Below are 19,085 nucleotides of genomic sequence, written 5' to 3'. Positions count from 1 at the left end.
GTAGCTAATGCAACAGATGACAGAATTGGGGTTTAAAGATGCTCTAAAATGTGGGGGTGGGTGCAGAGAGCCGGGGTTTAAAATGGGACTTAAAATTAGATTTAAAAAACTAATAGAGTAGAAGTAAGAAGTGGGGACTTTATTTAACTGCAGTTTGTGTTTAAAAAAAAAACAAAAAAACTAGAGGGACGCCTGGGTGGCTCAGTGGGTTAAGCCTCTGCCTTCAGCTCAGGTCATGATCTCAGGGTCCTGGGATCGAGTCCCACATTGGACTCTCTGCTCAGCGAGGAGCCTGCTTCCCCTCTCTCCCTGCCCCTCTCTCTGCCTACTTGTGATCTCTCTTTCAGTCAAATAAATAAATAAAAATCTTAAAAACAAACAAACAAACAAACAAAACTAGAGGGGCGCCTGGGTGGCTCAGTGGGTTAAAGTCTCTGCCTTCAGCTCAGGTCATGGTCTCAGAGTCCTGGGATCGAGCCCCACATCGGGCTCTGCTCAGCAGGGAGCCTGCTTCCCCTACTCTCTCTCACTGCCCACCTCTCTGCCTGCTTGTGATCTCTGTCAAATAAATAAATAAAATCATTAAAAAAAAAAACAACAACAAAAACTAAAGAATGGGGGCACCTGGGTGGCTCAGTCAGTTTTTTGGCTCAGATCGTGATCTCATGGTTGTGAGATCAAGCCCTGTGTGGAGCTCCATGCTAAGCGTGGAACCTATTCTCTCTCTCTCTCTCTCTCTCAATCCCTCCCTCTCCCTCTCTCCTCTCCCCCCCAAAACAAACAAACAAACAACACAACTCTGAAGAATGATGGACACCAAATTCAGGTTACCCCAACGGCAGGGGAGAGGGTACAGACCTAGAGATGCACAGGGGTTCAAACTTACTAGTAATATCTTATTAAATGGGTGACAATTCTGTGCATGTTTATAGTGTTTTTGTTTGTTTGCCTTAAGTGTTTCATAAACTGTAGAAGCTTTGGTGGATTGTTAATATAGTTGCCATGATGGGGTATTTACAACAATTGAAGCAGCAAATTAGCATCTGATAAAATTTTTCTGTTCATGGCACTTGAAGCCTGTATTTGGAGTGTTGTTTTGTGCTGGGTACCACATTTGAAGAGGGACACTGTTTGTGCACAAGTATTAAGGTATGTTCAGAGATAAGGGGTATGGGAACTAGTCTAGTCCTAGGACAGTTAGTTGAGGGAAATGGGTGATATTTAGGCTGTGAAATGACTAAGGGGAATTAGGACAGTGTCTTCTTGAGAAGACACCTTCTCGAGAAGCTGTCAGGTGGAGGAAGAAATAGAGATTTCTTGAGAAAGGCAAAATTAGGGCCATGGGCGGAATCCCTTTACTAACCAAAGGGAGGAAGCCCTTTCTAACAGCCAGACGGCTTTGCAGTGGATCAGACTGATTTGGAAGGTCAGCTCAGCTCTCTGCAGAAGCCACTTACCAACCAGGGCTGCTAGGAGTCGCCCTCCTGTGATGGGAACTGCTCCTGGTTGATCTCCAAGACCCCTCTTACTTCAGTTTCTAAACCATTGAAGACTTGAGCCTGAGTGACACCTTCAGCATGACAGGGTGGCACTTTGGTTCAGCAAAGTGATGGAAGCCTTGCACTTCTTTATGCTGCCTGCCCTAACTTCTGATGCTGGGGCTGCCATGCAGTGTCCATGCCTACAGGGAAGATGACTCTGCTGATGTGATGGCTTGTTGCACCTGGAGCTTGCATGCCCTCAGGAAGCCATAATTTTCATGTGCCATTAGAATGTTCTGTGGGTCAGTATTGCGTTGACATACTTTTAGTTGAGTAAGGTATTGTAATAATAATTGTTCTTAGTATACTTTACTTGAGATGGAAAATCAGAAATTTTGACACTGAAACCATCTGAATTCTTGGATTCTAATTTTTACTTCCCAAAAGCTAACCTCTTTCTGCTGCCGTGGAGCAAGTGGAAACCCATTCTAGATTTACTAGAAGTTATTTTTAAAAACAGAAGGAAGCTAATGGATTCCTCAAAGTAATTGGAGCAGTAACACTTGTGAGCTAGTTGGGGAGGGGGGGAGTGGCAGACAGAATCCAAGCAGACTCCCCACTGAGCAGGGAGCCCGATGCAGGGTGCAGTCTCACAACCCTGAGACCATGACCTGAGCTAAAATCAAGAGTCGGGTGCCTAACTGACTGAGCCACTCAGGTGCCCCTGGAGCAGCATGATTTTATAATGAATTTGTGCCTCCTGGAGTGTTGTCAGTGTGATCTGTAGTCGTGTGCGACCTATGGGCAAACAGTTATGTTTGCAGGGTCCTTTTCTTGAGCTCTTCGAGATGCACAACCACTCTGCTGGTGGTGGGGTAGGATGATTCACTTTTTAAGGGTGAGAAAACCACATTCCGAAAGTCATAGACTTTGGTGTTGTGATGGACATTTCAGGATGTCTGATTCCTCCCCACCAGTGAGGAGGAAAGAGGCCCATGAAAGCGGTACAGAGAAGCTTAGTGACTTTGTCATTATACCACAGCTAACTAGTGAAAGACTGGACAATAGAATCTGAGGTTTGGGTTTTGTTTTTTTCACAAGTGTAACTGTTTTTTAAAATTTAATTTTAATTTTATTTTTTAAAATATTTTATTTATTAGAGTGTGCACAATAGAGAGTGAGAGAAAGAGATAGCAGGAGCAGGGGCAGAGGGAGAAGCAGACTCCCTGCTGAGTAGAGAGCACAGGTGGTAGAGAGAGAGAAGCAGGCTACCTATTGAGCAGGCAGCTCGATGCAGGGCTTGATCCCAGGGATCATGGGGGATGATCATGGGGGATCCCTGGGATCATGACAGCTAAAGGCAGATGCTTAACTGACTAAGCCACCCAGGCTCCCTGTAACTGGTTTTCTATTATACCATCCTGCTTCTTGGATAATGCAGATGATCTTGAAGCATGTTCCTAAAAACTTGATCAGATATGTATCCATATCACTTTAGGTCTCCTTGGGGACATTATATAAAGGCACTCCACTTTGAACTCTTTTGTACAGTACAGATTTATTTTGAATGTAAAGAACTCTCTTTAATTTTACATTGTTTGTTAATCTTTGAGAACTGCATGTGGCTCTGGTCCTTCATCCTAGCACTGGGATATCACCTTGATGTTTGTATGTTCAGCTGATCCTGTATTTGAGACACATTGTATGCGGTCATGAAGTATAACCCTTTTCGTACATTGCTGGATTCAGTTTTGTGTATATTCATCAGGGATATTGGTTTGTAGTTTTCTTGTGCAGTCTGGTTTGGGTATCAGAAGTACTGGCTTCGTAGATGAGTTGAGATATGTTCCCTCTTACATTTTTTCGAAGAGTTTGTGAATTACAGGTTATTCATTAATCTTTTTAAACATTTGGTAGAATTCTTTTAAAATTTCTTTTAATTTAGCTTTAATCACTCTAAAAATTCTTTTTAAACATCTAGAATTCACCAGTGATATCATCTAGGTCTGGGCTTTTCTTTGTGCAGAGTTTTGTTTTGTTTTTTATTAACAGTGTAACCTCTTTACTTGTTATAGAGCTGTTCACATTTTCTGTTTCTTCATAAGTTAACTTCAGTACTTTGTGTGCCCCCTTTTTTTTTTTAAAGCATTTGTCCATTTCATCTAGTCTATCTAATTTGTTGGCATATAATTGTTCATAGTATTCCTTTATAATGCTTTTCATTTTCGTGGTTCATGGTGATGGTCTCTTTCCTTCATTTTAGTAATTTGATTCTCCCCCACCCCCCACCCCTGTCCCCTTCTTTGGTCAATCTGGTTGAAGGTTTGTCAGTTTTGGTCATCTTTTCAAATAACCAGCTTTTATTTGCTCCGTTTTCTCTTTTTATTTCACTCATTTCTGTTGTAATTTTTCTTTCTGCTGCTTGCTTTGGGTTTAGTTTTCTTTTTCTAGTTTAAGTTGCAGGCTAGGCTATGGATTTTAGATTTTTAAAAATAAGAGTTTATAGCTATATACTTCCCTCTAAGCACTGCTTTCACTGGGCCTCATAGGTTTTGTATGTTACATTTTCATTTTCACTCATTGCAGAGTATTTTCTAGCTTCTTTTGCAACTTCTTTGACCCATTGGTGGTTTGGCATGCTAACATTTGTTAGCATGTTCTTTAATTTCCACACATTTGTGAATTTCCCAGATTTCCTTCTGTTATCAGTTTCTGATTTCACTTCATTGTGGTCAAAGAACATACTTCATACAATTTTTTAGTTCTTTTGAACTTAGATTTGTTTTATAGCATAGTATATGGTCTATCCTGGAGAATGCTCCATTGCGCTTGAGAATAATGCTCAAATTGTTGAGTAAAATGTTCTATGGATGTCTCTTATGTCTAGTTGGTTTATAGTGTTGTTTAATTCTTTATTTTAAAAGACTTTATTTATTTATTTGACAGATAGAGATCACTAGTAGGCAGAGAGGCAGGCAGAGAAAGAGGGGGAAGCAGGCTCCCTGCTGAGCAGGGACCTGATGCAGGGCTCGACCCCAGGACCCCGGGATCATGACCTGAGCTGAGAGCAGAGGCTTTAACCCACTGAGCCACCCAGGCGCCCCTATAGTGTTGTTTAATTCTGTGTGTGTTGTTTAATTTTTATAGTTCCTTGTTGATATTCTACTTACTTATTCTATCTATTATTCAAACTGGGTATTAGAATCTCCTGGTATTGTTGAGTTGTCCGTTTCATCCTTCAGTTTTGTCACATTTTGCTTCTCGTATTTGGGGGCTCTGTTTTTAGGTATATATGTTTACAATGATTAGGTCTTTGTGATAGATTGGCCCTCATTATAAAAATATCCTCTGTCTCTGGTAACCTTTTTTTTCCCCCCTAAAATTTAAGTGGCATTAGTATGTGTACTTCAGCTCTCTTTCAGGTATTGTTTGCATAGTATATATTTTTTCCATCCTTTTAATCTATTTGTGCATGGGAATCTAAAGTATGTATGTCTCATGGGGCGCCTGGGTGGCACAGTTGGTTGAGCATCTGCCTGGGGTCATGAGGATGAGCTTCACAGTGGGCTCCAGGCTCAGCATGGAGTTTGCTTAAGACGCTCTCTGCCCACCAACCCCCTCCCTGACAACCCCTAGAGGTGTCTCTCAGATAAAGTAAATGAACCTTTAAAAATAAAAAGTGTGTATGTCTTAGGACACCTGGCTAACTCAGTCAGCATGCAACTCTTGATCTCAGGTCACAAGTTTGAGCCCCATGTTGGGTGTAGAGTTTACTTTAAAAAAAAAAAAAAAAGAGTATGTCTCTTGTAGACAACATATCCTTAGGTCATGTTTAAACTGCCAATCTCTGTCTTTTGATTGGAGTGCTTAGTCCATTTACATTTAATATAATTACTGATAAGAATTTATATCTACCATTTTGCTATTTTCTGTATGTCTTAGGTCTTTTTTGTACTTTTTTTTCTTCATTACTGCCTCCTTTTGTGTTTAAATCTTTTTCTAGCATACTATTTTAATGTCTTTGTTTCTTTTAGTATACTTTTTAAGTTCTTAATGACTGTCCAGGGATCTTAAAACAATCTGGTTTGTATTAATGCCAAATTAATTTCAATAGTATACCAAAACTGCTACATTATAACTTCCCTCTCCCTTCTTGGTATATTATTTTATGCAAATTATGTCTTTGTTATAAGCCTATAAACACAATTTTATACTTTAGGCAGTTGTCTTTTTAATCAGAAGAACATGTTGCAAGCAAAAAATACATTTATACTGTCACTTACATTTACCCTTGTAATGACCTTTACTGATTGACTTCTTAGTGTGGATTAAGTTACTATCTAGTGTCCTTGTATTTCAGCCTAAAGGATTCCCTTTAGTATTTCTTATAGGGCAAGTCTACTAGTGATTAATTATCTTATTATTGTTTATCTTGGCATAATTTAATTCCTCTTATTTTGAAGGATAGTTTTGCTAGGTATAGAGTTACTGGTTGGCAATCTCCTCCTTTAGCACTTTGAATATGCCAGCCTACTGCTCTCTGACCTCCCTGGTTTCTAATGAGAAGTATACACAAGGAATCTTTTTCTCCTGCTGCTTTCATGATTCTATCTTATGATGTGTCGAGGTGTGAATCTTTGAGTTTATCCTTCATGGAGTTTGGTGAACTGTTTTATTTTTCATTGTATTTGGGAAATTTTTAGCCATTATTTCTTTAGATATTCCTTCTACCTCTTTCTCTCCTTCTCTTATGGGACTCCTATAATGCCTATGTTGGTCCACATAGAAAGTATTCCATAAGCCTCTGAGACTCTGTTAATTTTTTTCATTTTGGTGGGAGGGGTTTCTATCATTTTTTTTTCTTAGACAGGATAATCTTAACTTTAAGTTTGTGGATTCTTCTTTTAATTCAAATCTGAATTATTTGTTTACTGCTCTACTTTTCAACTTTCAAACTTCTATTTTTAAAAAATTATCTGTATTTTGTACTTAATGAAACATTGTGTTCATAACTTTATTTTCCTAAACCTGCTTTCCTTTAATATTTTGAACTTACTTATAATAGCTGACCTAAAGTCTTTACTAAATCCAAAGTCTGGACTTCTTCAGGGACAGTTTCTGTTGGCTGCTTTTTCTTCCGGTATATGGTTCCTATTTTACTGTTTCTTTGCATGTCTCTACCTTTTTTGTTTAAAAACTGGACTTTTAAAATAACGGGCAACTCTGGAAATCAGATTCTTTCCCTTTGGGAGGGTTAGTTATCTTTGTTGCTGCTATCTTTGTTATCTTTGTTGCTGCTATTTATTAGTGACTTCTCTGGACTGATTCTCTAGGTTGTATTTTTTGTCATTTGTGACCACTGAATTCTCTGCTCATTTAGCTTAGTGATTAGCTAGTGACTGGACAGAGATCTCCCTAACTGTGTTCAAGCAATAAATCTCCCAGTTTTTGCTGAGGCGCTCTCTGTATGTTTGGGCATGCTTTCAATATGTCAGTAGGTTACAACTCTGTTTTAGCTTTCATTTTATGCTTGTGGAAAGCTTCAGGGTTAGCCAGAGTGAGAGATCAGGGGTGTCTTAGGTCTTGGCTGCAGACAGAGTCCTACACATGTATATGGCATTCTTGAGTGCTAGAAATACATTGGAACCTTTCAAAGCCCCTTGTGGACATCCTATTCCCCAGTTTTCCATCTAAACTTTTGGTCAGATCCTCTTACCCCAGTTGCTAATGTTACCTCAGGCAGCCACAGTGTTAAACAGTTCTCCCTTATTGTTTTTGACAAATGCAGTGGAGATAAGACAGAGGAAGCTTTGAGTCCAGTCAGATAAAGACAAGCCTCTAGAACAGAGCTATCCAGCAAGCTGTCAGGTCAAATAATGACAGTTTTCTGGGGATAGCACATGTGGGGACTTATAAAACCATCTGGCCCTTTTGGTGACTATTGGGCTACTGGTTTTTATAGCTACCATAGTTGTAAAGCTGTTGGTTTTCAAGGCTACCATGTAGTTACCTGTCCTCCTGGAGGAGGAGGATGGGATTAGTGCAAGTTAAAACAACATGAAGGTTGTTCTTACCAAGATGTGGCCATTTTTCTTAAATAAATGCTCCTCAAAATGTCGAAAGCCTTTACTTACTTGCCAGAGTTCTGAAAAAGTTGATTTTTGACAATTTTTGGCAGTATTCTTATTGCTTGCATGTAGGAGCAGATTTTTGGAGATCTTTACTCTGCCATCCTGAAAGTTAACTACCTATCAGTACTTCATCAAACAAGGAACCCTGGTGTAATGAGAGTCTGCTGTGCACATGCTGTGTGCACTCTCGCCTACTTTGCCTCATGTTCCCTTTTCTTGTCTGTATTCAGTGTCTTGAAGTGGCCTCAAGGGAGTGTTAAGGAGTGCAGGTTACTGTAAACCAGTGGTCATGACTTTTACTTTATTAGGAATGAGTCGTACTCTTTAAATGGGCAGCAAGTGTTGGGCACTTAATCCCCCATTCCCAGAATGTGCTGCAGACCCAGGATCATGTTGACCTGCTGGATCATTTTCTCCTATTGCCAAGAGAGTCCATCTTTTGCACTCTAGCCAACTTTGTTCATTGTCCTGTGCGGAAGTAAATCCATCATCCCCCAGAGTTAGGCTTGGAGGACGAAATACTAATAGTGGAAATGGCCATTTCCTCTGCATACTGTTGGGATTTGACATTCTGTCCAGACACAACATTATTTTCTGTATATCAGATCTTACAGTCCTGTGAACAGCTTGAGTTTCCTGTTAAAAAATTTTTTTAATCTATACATTTAAAGTCTAAGTTTTTGTGTGTAATATAAATTTAATTTTCTCATATGACCAGAAATATTGCATTATGGATATTTATTTTGTTACAGCCTTTTATTTCAGAAGTCATCAGTCTCCAAGTGTATAAAGAAACACAAGTGCCTCTGGTAAAAAGTAACGAGTTTCTGGTCTGAAAACCCGTGTATGATTGTATAGCTGTGTTGCAATTTGTATTTTTTGCCTTTTATGTATTTGTATTTTTTTCTTACATGTTATATAATAATTCAACCAAGTCATCTAAAATGTGATATGAAATGGTAGAACAACAGTTTTGAAATCTTGAAAAATAAAACTGGAAACATTTGCTTGTATTTTTTTTTCACCTCAGAGTGTTTTGTTAATGAGACATTTTATACTGCCATAAACTCAGGGCAATAATAAAGGTGTTGATTGATTTTTGGATGACAAGGGGCTTCTCTAATTGCAGAATTTGACATTTGTGTCACTTCTGTTTTAGGTGAGCAAGACATGGAAGGTGATTGCAGAAGACGAAGTGCTCTGGTACAGGCTGTGCCAGCAGGAAGGGCACCTTCCCGAGAGCAGCATCTCTGATTATTCCTGCTGGAAGCTCATCTTCCAGGAGTGCCGAGCCAAGGAACACATGTTAAGAACCAACTGGAAGGTAGGCAGTAGCCAATATCCTTACCTGTAGAAGAACAGCCTACAAGGACACAGGAATCCAGGCCCTGGGTTAAATCCGGAGTCCCTCCAATCACAGCCTGAGGTTAACTGCCAAAAGCAAAGAGGGGAGTGTGGTGAGAGTCCTGTCAGCTGCTGGTGATTTGTTGCCCATTTTGTTCACCATTAGAGTATCTGCCCCCACTTTCAACCACACGGTTTGGGAGCATCCTATTCTCTAGGAGAGGAGGGGTGAGATTGGGGTGTCAGTCACCTCCCCTCTGATGGTTAGGCTCTCCGGACTAGTGCTCAGTGCAGCCTCCTTTCGTCTCGGCCAACACTGATGGACCAAGAAACGGACCACCACCTGAATACAAAAGAGAAGCTGAAAATGCTATTTCCAGTAACTCTTTAAGAGGGAGGTTTTAAACGTCTCTAAGTACTGTCTTCTCTCCCCTCACATAACCCATTGGCTTGCTTCCATAGCATTTATCACTTCAGAATCTCTACAGAAATATTAGATCACAGCTAAGAATTTGCGCAGTGGAATATTTCTATGGGAAATAACTGTCAAGAACAGCATTACATAAAGCTGCTCTGAGGCATGACAGGACGACCGTGCAGTGGTGCTGCTGCTTCCTGCCTGGTAGCTGGATAGTCCCTTGTATGGAAAGAGTAGAACCATACATACTCTCCCCGCCCCTGGAAAGGTCAATCCTAATAGACTTTGAGATCAACAAGCTTTTGCTCATTACTGATGGTGACAGATTGCCTGTGTGCCTGTCTGTCCCTGGTCACCTCATAACCTAATTAGTGATGGATACTCAATCTGGGCAAACTTACACGGTTTTTAGCAGAGTTAGTAAGAGCAGTGTTTCTTGAATTCAGGGTTTCTCGACCCCAGCACCAGTGACATTTGGTGAGGACTGTCCTGTGGGTGGCAGGATGTTGAGCAGCTTCCCTAACCTCTGTGTAGTGGATGCCAGTAGCATTCTCTACCTACCTCCAGTCGTGACAACCGCAAACGTCTTCAGACGTGTCATGCGTCCCCTGGGAGGCAAAATCTCCCCTGGCTGAGAACTACCTTTCTCAGGAGAACTAGCATAGCCATCCTTTCATAGAGCTTTAAGACCCCACCACTAAATAAGAAACGCCCGGGCCCCACAGCTGTGTGCCCACCAGGTCATAAACTCCTATGGAGGCTGCCAGCGCTCTTGCCTGTGTGGCTGGGCCGGCATGAGAGACCTCAGTGAGAGGCAGCCGTGAAGGTTTGATGGCACCACTTAGACAAGCCGGGTCCAGCCCTGCAGCAGGAGCTGGAATTTAAGGAGAGCTGGCGAGTTGGGCATTCGCTGGGGCCTTTGCCTCTGGAAAGGAGGGATACTTCTGACCTGTGTTTCTGGGAGCTAAAGTGACAAATTCAGAGATGTCAGACCCTGAGGAGCACCACAGCTAAGTTTCTGCTTCCACTTTGGTGATAGAGAAGGCCACGGAGGGAGGCAGCTACTTCCTCCTCATCCGCTGGAGGTGGCAGCAGGGAAAGTGTTCAGAGACCCACCTGCAAACTTCTGGCCCTTCATAACTGTGGCAGGTTACGTGCAGGTGAACAAAACGTCTCGTTTTTCCCTCTGACAGGCACACAGCCGTTTGTTTAGTGAGCACTCCATAAACGATTGCCAATTCAGTGAACTGGAATCAGACTCTTTGCAGTGTCTCGGCCCATTTCCTGTTCCTGTTAGCAGTGAGGACTCCATGAGTGAAGTGTGGAATGACGAATCATGCGCTAACTGTAATGATGGAATTCTTACTGGGATTCTAGAAAGAAAGCCCTATCAAAACATGAAAAGTAGTGTTAAAGCAAGTTGTCTTCCCTTCGGGTGCTCGAATTTTCTGCTGTGTATGGCCAGCGTCGGGTTGTGGTGAGGGGGACGAACACTCCTTCTGCATAGCATGGCCCATGCCCCGCGTAATGAGCTTTGTACAAATGATTCCAAACCCACAAAGGGGCATAGGGTGGAAAATACATCTGTCTCTTGTGTCTCTCCGCCTGCCACCTGGTCCCCTCAGGAGCAACACTTGTCATGGGTTTTTGGGTTCCCTTCAAAAGTACCATTTCCGGGGTGCCTGGGTGGCTCAGCCGGTTAAACGTCTGCTCAGCGGGGAGTGTGCACTCCCTTACCCCCAGCTTGTGTTGTTTCTGTCTGTCTCTCAAATAAATAATCTAAAAAAGAATTACCGTTTCTATGAACCTCTGACCTTGCAGTCTTTATTTTCCCCATCCTGATTTTATCTTTGTATGTCCTTGCTCATTTTATCCCCCATGTGTTCATAATGGCTGCTGACAGGTAAAATACCATTAAATGCCTTCCGTCCTCTGAACTGAACTTTCTAAATACACATGATGCATTTCTTCAGATACTTGCCACTGCCCACCTACTGTGCATCGTGGTTGTGTGCTCATACACTACCTTTATACCCTGTAACCCCCTCGAGCCCAGGAGCAGTGACTCGCATGTCCCATGCCCCTGCCCCCCTCTTCAGTGCTTCTCATGTGTGCAGTAACCCATAAATGCTAACACCTGATCTTACTAGTTGTCACCTTTGTCCTTTGGAACGCCCCAGCAACTTTGAGCACAATCAAGTGCTAAGAAATCGCCGTCGAACGTAGCTGGAAGTGAAATGCCAGCTTCCGGGGATCCCAAGAATAGTACAAACTGCATCTCCCTTCTCCTTACACAGAATCGCAAAGGTGCCGTGAGCGAACTGGAACACATTCCTGACGCAGTTTTGTGCGACGTGCATTCCCATGACGGCGTTGTCATTGCCGGGTAAGCGAATGCAATTTTTCACTTAATGATTAACTCTTCATCTTAAGGTCTTTCATTTTTCATGGGCCACCCTCTGAGTCCCAGTGACGTTCTCTTCCCCTGAGAGCACGTACCTTCCCATGGTAGCCCGGGTTTGATGGAAAATCTCCACGATTCTGTTGTCCGGCGTTCAGGAGTCTGAAGTTAGTGGTGGGAAGCGAATGATGTAGAGTGTAGAGCTATAATCCATTTGTCTCAATATGTCTTTCCTAGCTTTTAAATCACTCTTGTGGCATGTTAGGTTAGATTTTCATTAAGGCAAACAGTCTGTATTTTATGAAGACATAAAAAAGTCAAGCAAGAATAATACATGTTGGCACAAACAGAGCCTGTTCTTACTCTCTTGTTCCGAAGCTGTTGTTATGAGAAAGGGCCGTGGCCACATGTGATACTCCTTCCCCACCACACAGCACCTGTTTGCTACTTGTCCTGAAATAAGCTTTTTAGTGGTCTTCATCACCAAGAAATTTAATTTTAGCTTCTGTAAATTCCTGTGGCTACTGTCCCAAAAACCCCTTTCATGAATTCTTCCTATTTTACTAACAGATGAAAAAAGGTTTTTTTTAATATACAGTGAGAAGACCAGTTTGATCTTTGGATTGAGAAGTGGTCTTTGAACTACAGTCCCACACTGTATATTTAATGCCCTGAGTAGAGACCATGACATTTAAAACCCTGAGTCTGAATTGGCTTTGGAGTGAGCACCCCCGGGAGAGGTTCCTGCCCGGAGGACCAAAACCAAATCTTGGCCTGAACAGCTTGGTGCAGTAGGTGAGTCTTTTTCTTTAAAGAAGACTCTGCTTAAGAAGCACCATTGGAGTTAAAAACTCCAAACAGATTGTTTTGTGATGTACCATACCTAGAAAAAGTATTTTTGCTTGAAACTAGATACGCTTGGAAAGAACACTTTTCCTTAGCTTTTCTTTTGCTGCCGTGATGTAGAGGTGAATGCCTTCTTGGGAGTGCCGTAGAACCACTGTTTCTGGAAAGATGAATGGACCTGAAGTCTGGAACTCTGTCCATTCAGGTATTAGTGCGGCTTTAGGCTTTTGCTTCTCATAGCTGAAATGTGGGCCTCAGAGCTCATGCTACATAAGGTCCTTTGTGCCTACAGATTCTAAGACTCCCTGGTAACTCGGAAAGGACTTCTGTCCTTCTGGCTTACAGGGGTCTCCCAGTGTGTCAGGAGGCCTTTGAGGACAGAATGTTGAGATTGGACTGAGAGTCCTAAAGGAAATTAGAGATAAAGGAGACTTTAATCTCCAAAGCCAAGTAGGAGTTTATCTGGACGTGGCCCTCACAAAGGCCAGCTGGCCACGCGTCCAGATGCCAGCCCTTCTTTTCCTGCCTCCCCGTTCCCCTGAGGTCTGCTCAACATTACAGATTATGCCAGCACAACACAAAGCGATGGCAGAGTTTCGTGGATCGATAAGATGAAACGTGATCTGTGGGTCAGAGAGGCTCCTCCCGGCTCCTCTTTCTAAGAGAACCTTATGTTTATGGCCTAGCATCGGGTACTTCAGTCTTGCTTGTGTGTAGAGCATCTTGTGTTTATCATTAAAATTTTATCTGGTGGTTACGGTGCTTGTTTTCTGGGTCAGATCTCGAATCCCTTTTCATTTGAGACAGTGGTGTTTGTGGTTACCTCATTCCCAATCAATGTTGTATTCACCCGGCTTTCTGCAGCTCTGCATCTCCAAAGAGCTGCTTGCAGAGACCCTGGCCACGCCACCATCTCTCACCCATCTACTCAGCCTGTGTTTCTCTGCTTTTCCTTCTTCATTTCCTTTTTTTCCCTTTGAACATAGGCAGAATTTGTTCAGGGGCTTAAGTTTTATGTGCCTAGAACTAAACTGTATAACCTCTTTGCATTGAAACCTGTTAGGTTTACTTCCTGTAATTGACAGCAAAGGCTACTGCAGAACCCCTTGCTTCTTCTCATCTTTTCACACCTTTGTGTAAAAAGTTCCTGATTTGGAGTTGCCTAGAGTAATTTTTATTACTTAATGAGACTCGCAGTTGACCCTGTCTTGGGTCTGCCTCACTTTTCACTCAAACCAGAGTAATCTTCAAACACTTATGCACTCCAGTGCACCCAAGACCCAGCGTACTCATCAGCTGAGCAGGACCTGGATGATGCCTCTTACCCCAGGCTTGTCTTCCAGCAGAGGAAGCAGATATTGTTGTCAGAACTTTTGGTTTTTTGTTCTTTTTCCCATGAGTCTTTTGTTTCCCTTATGGTCTCATGGATGGTAACTTCCAGTTACCTTTTCCTTACGTTCCAAGCCCTTTGAAATTTGTTTCCAATTTAACTTTTTCCTGATTACTCGTCTCCGGTACCCTTGACTTTTCCCACAGTCTCTGATTGCCTCTGGCCACATCTCTCTCTCTCTCTCTTTTTTAATTGAGATATAATTCCTATACCATAAAATACCCTTTCAAATTGACGAAGTCTGTAATTTTTAGTATATTCACTAGGCTGTGTATCTATCTACCATTGTCTAATCCCAGAACATTTTCGTCACCCCAAAAAGAAACCCAGTCCTCCTCCTTTAAGGTCCAACTCCAGTCTTGTCTCCTCCCAGGGGTGTCCCCAGCCCCCTGGCCTATTAACCCCACCCCAGCATTTGCCTGTTTCCTAACTCCTGGAGAAGTGACTGCAGCTTATAGTGTAGCTGTGCCTTAATTAAAATTTTTGTTTTCTGTTGTGGCTTTACTTTGAAATAATTAACTTCACAACCATGTATTTTCTTGCTGTTAATTTGTAAGCATCTGTTTTTTTTTTTTTTTTTAAGCTAGAGGTAGTGTGTAATATGCAGTGCCCCATGGTGCTTGTACATTGTTTTGTCTGAAGGAAACATTATAATTTGATATGCAGAACCCCCTCCCACCTGGATACTGAGTGTTATGTGGAAACCTGAGGAAATCCCTAATTTGTCTGGTCCTTGATTTCTTTGTCCTTTCCACTTAGAATCATGTCATCCAGAACCTGGAAGAAACCGTAGAGGTTAACTGTTCTAAAACCCTCCTTTTACATGGCTGCCTGAGGTTCGGAGGTCTGACGAACCGGGAGGGTCAGGTGTGCACTGCAGCACTCCACTGTTCTTCTGCAATGTCCACATGGAAAGCCAGCGGGTAGGGCTGCCTTCTTGAGCCCTTGTTTGCTACTCTGACAGCTCATCTATGACAGCTTCATTTTTGGTTTTCTTTTGCGGCACATATCATTCTTTTCTGTTAAAAAAACGAAAAAGTGGGGGCACCTGGGTGGCTCAGTGGGTTAAGCCACTGCCTTCGGCTCAGGTCATGATCTCAGGGTCCTGGGATCGAGCCCCGCATCGGGCTCTCTGCTCAGCGGGGAGCCTGCTTCCCTCTCTCTCTCTGTCTGCCTCTCTGCCTACTTGTGATCTCTGTCAAATAAATAAAAATCTTAAAAAAAAAATTTAAAAAAAAAATAAAAAAAAAACAAAAAAAAAAAACAAAAAACGAAAAAGTGGTAGTAAAACCATGTTCTTACAAAACCGTTAGAAAGCAGCGAAGAGAAAAAGCCACCTAAATCCCAGCACGCTAACATGGCTCTTGTTATGGTTTTTGTGTAAGCAAGTTATTTGCTCATTGTTTTGTGCACATTTTTACATAAGCCTAACTTACCTTCTATTTTGGCCTTTATTCCGCACTAAACTGGTAAAGTTTTTTTTGTGTTATTACATGCTTTTCATTATTTTCTTTGATTTGTTACAAAAAGTCCTATAATGTATCTTAATTTTTTTTTATCATTCCTCTAGTATTGGACATTAAAGTCATTTCCCGTGTCTTGTTATTAATGTGTATATTTTACGTAGGGGTTTTCAGATTTCCCCCCTTTTTAGTACTGCCAGTCTTCTGGAAAAATTATAAAACACGTGCTTATTGGGGTCCCTGCGTGGCTCAGTCAATTAAGCGTCTGCCTTCAGCCCAGGTCATGATCTCAGGCTCCTGGGATAGAGCCCCACGTGTGGCTCCCTGCTCTGCAGGGAGTCTGCTTCTCCCTATCCCTCTCCCCTTACTCATGGGCTCTCTCGCTTGCTCTCTCATAAATTAAAAAAAAATATTTTAAAAAACACATGCTAACTATAGAAACTTTAAATTGCATATAAATGTGTAGAATAAAGAGTCCTACATCTTTCTATATCCCTTAGTGTGATTATTTTTCTAGGCTAGAGTCCCATTAGTGGAGTTACTGGATTTAGGGGAATGAATTTTCATATTTTCCAGATTAAGAAATTATTTTTAAAAAGCCCTCCTAACTCTCAACTTCCTTCCAGTCTGACTTTTTGGTTTGAAGTCTCCAAACCATCCCGCAAGCCTGCTCTCCTGACTCTCCCTCCCTTCCTTCTGTCAGTGCGATAAATAAGAGGGGACACATTCACGTCTTAACCTCCTGTAGTCTGGTTTCTATCCCAGGCCTTCCACCAAGCTACACTGTCTCTCAGATCACCAGGGCTTGCAAACCAGTGGCTTTTTGTTGGCCCATCGCCTTCCACGTGTTGGCAGTGTTGGGTCTTGTTAACTGTATCCTTCTTAAAATGATGGAGGTGGTGCATTGAGCATCTCTGTACCTTCAGAGCCTAACACTAGACCCAGGACTCAGACTTTGAGGAAAGTGGGTACAGAATGAAAACTCCTCACACTCCTGAGGCCGTGCACTTCTGGGGCCTCTTTACTGCGTCTTTGACCTGCCCAGGCTCCTACTGTGGCCCTTCTTGCCTTTCTGTGGTCTCACTTGGCCACTTAGCAGTGATGTGCAACGTTCCAGAAAACACAGTTGCCATCTTTGCTGGGTAGATAAGAAGTTCCTGCAGAGCAAAATTTGTGTTCAGAAGCCACCGATGTCCATACTGGAAACCCCCTGTCTGTCTCAGAGTTCAGCCTCCAGCTGCATTTTCTCTGTGATGGGGTAACCCTCCTGAAACAGTGAGGGTGGGTGTATGCTTTTCCGAGTATTTAGAAGAGATTATCTGGAAAGTTTGTTGACAATAAGTGATTAGGAAGTGTGGTTTTTTGTTTTTGTTTGTTCGGGTGATGACAGCTCTGAGAATTTTGAAATGTTTCTCAAATTATGTTTCTCATTAAAAGAACAGAAGAGATGAGCACATGAAAACATGCCTGTCCTGTTTTGTGATGCGGCGACTGTTCTTCTTGTCCCCAGTTGCACTCTGGAAGTTAAGAGCGTTGAAAACAGATGACATCATGAGTTCAGAAAGGCCACATTCTAAACCTGAGCTGTAGGTCTAGGTATGATCCACCAGAAGTAGATTTGCTTTACTGCCACCTAGTGAAGGGGAGAGTGTCTCAGGTAAAGCTTCCAGGAGAAGGTCAAGCTGGGCTCACTGGAGGCCTTGTGCCAGCTCTGCTAACCATTAAGCTATTAGCTCACCAGAAGCTTTTATCAGATGCCCAGGAGTACGGTGGTGGTTTGCAATAAACTCCCTCCTTACTTAAGATTCGTAAGTCTAAAGCATTTCAGTCTGCATAAGAGAGCATACTTCTCTAGTCACATTAGAGGACCTTTTCCTCCCCCTTTTGATTTAAAAAATAACAAGCACCCTCTTTCCGTCAAGGTTTTTTTCAGCACTCCTAAATGTTTCTACTTCGGTTTCTGCTGCTGTGATTTTGCCTTTTTAGGGTCTGGTTTCCGCTTTTACTGGAAGGAACAGTGACCGTGTACCAGTGTTTCTCCTCTGCCAGGAATGGTTGGAAGGAAAATTATCATTTAATGTTGCAAAATATCAGCTCTCTTCTCTCCCTTAGAATATGATTGTCCCATTTGGTCTCCTGCATTTCATCCAGCTCTGTTCCCTTTGAGGCAGTTATGCCCAAGTAGACAGGTGAAAGGAGTGCCGGTGCCTCCCTCTAGCAGCCAAGTGACTTCTGGCTGTTGTTCTGGCTTTTCTCTTTGTTAGCTTTGTCTGTCCACACAACCCGGGCTTCTGTAGGCTGGAAGCAAAGCTTTGAGTTCCCAGTTTATATATACATAAAATCTCATGTCTGAATCTCTGGTTCGCTTGGCACTTCCAGTGGAATTTTCTCATTTGTGATTAAGAACTGTAGGAAAATAATGGTTCCTGCATCTAAAGTAACTTGAAATACCATGCTTTTAGCCATTTTTTCACCACTTTTTCCCAGTAATTAAAAATTTGCCTTTTCATTGACCATGTACCATGCCACAATATGACTTTCCTCTGAAATTGTGTATATTTGCCCCCAATTTTAAAATCTACCCAGGAGCTAAAGATGGCAAGGACGGGGTTTAATAGTTGGCTAGTTTCAGGTGAATGTATAAAAATGGGTAGTAACTGTGGCTTGCTTTTGAGACTCTTAAGATAACGTGCTTTGTAAATAGAGACAGGTGGTAAAGTTGTGTTAGACAGATGTCATCTCACTTAGGAAGGACATGCTTTCTATCTTTTTCCTTCTTTAAGAATTTTTTCTCTTGATGGTTTTTCTTTCAGCCTTGGTTTATATAGATTTTGCACTGCTGCTCATTATGACATTGGACTGTTTGCCATAAGGAATTTGATCATTACCCATTAGGGACCTCTTCTTAAAAATACTTTTAAAATTTATTTTCTGCCGTGAGGTGTACATGCTCTTCTGGTAAATAAGTCTGAGGTAAGGTATTGATAAGAGCCTGGAGGAGAGCATTACATTTATTATACCCTTAATGAAGGAGCTCCAGAATACCCTTAATAAATACTGGTGAACTCATGACTGCATTTATCCATCTCTGGTTCTCCAAGGAATAATGGGAAGGGCCACAGCTACAATAACTCTGCATAACCATCATTGACTCTGACTCTATTGATTGTGATTAACCAAGATGTATGGAAAACAGTTTTAAGTGTGTAGTGCATGTATCTCGTAAGGTCCATTAAGATGTTCATTATTTTTCAATCGCTGCGTCTTAAGCTGCACTTGATGTCTGTAGTAAAGCTTTTCTGCGGAAAGACTGCACTGTGGGATTGAGTTCATTTTGTTAATTGCATAATACTACGCAGTCATGTTTCATAGAAAACAGTAAATACTCTTGATTTCATTGATTTGTATTCTTTGGTTATTACTAAATAAAGTACGGAGCATGCAAATAGTTCTTAAAGCCTCCGCATGGTGAGGGCAAAAATGGTTCTTGAAATGTGGGGTGCTGCATTTTGGGGGACCTCTGCCTAATTGCTTGGTAGGCTTGAAACCAGTTTTGTCCTCTGAATTTAAGCTGGTAGATTCATTCATTGAACACTTACTGAGCACAGACG

The 19,085-nt window shown here is 41.9% G+C and overlaps 1 protein-coding gene across 1 annotated transcript in view; it reads left to right on the top strand.

The window, feature by feature from the left end:
• FBXW8 (F-box and WD repeat domain containing 8) overlaps positions 1-19,085 on the top strand; it is a 123,692-nt gene that overhangs the window by 25,180 nt on the left and 79,427 nt on the right. The window contains exons 3-4 of the mRNA XM_080822093.1: positions 8,772-8,936; positions 11,672-11,760. Coding sequence (XP_080678219.1) covers positions 8,772-8,936; positions 11,672-11,760 — 254 coding nt within the window. The remainder of the gene's footprint in view (positions 1-8,771; positions 8,937-11,671; positions 11,761-19,085) is intronic.

The sequence above is a fragment of the Martes martes genome (assembly GCF_963455335.1).
Source record: "Martes martes genome assembly, chromosome: 13".
Taxonomy (NCBI): Eukaryota; Metazoa; Chordata; class Mammalia; order Carnivora; family Mustelidae; genus Martes; species Martes martes.
Note: the sequence above shows the minus strand (reverse complement) of the source record. Positions and strands in the feature narration are given on the sequence as shown.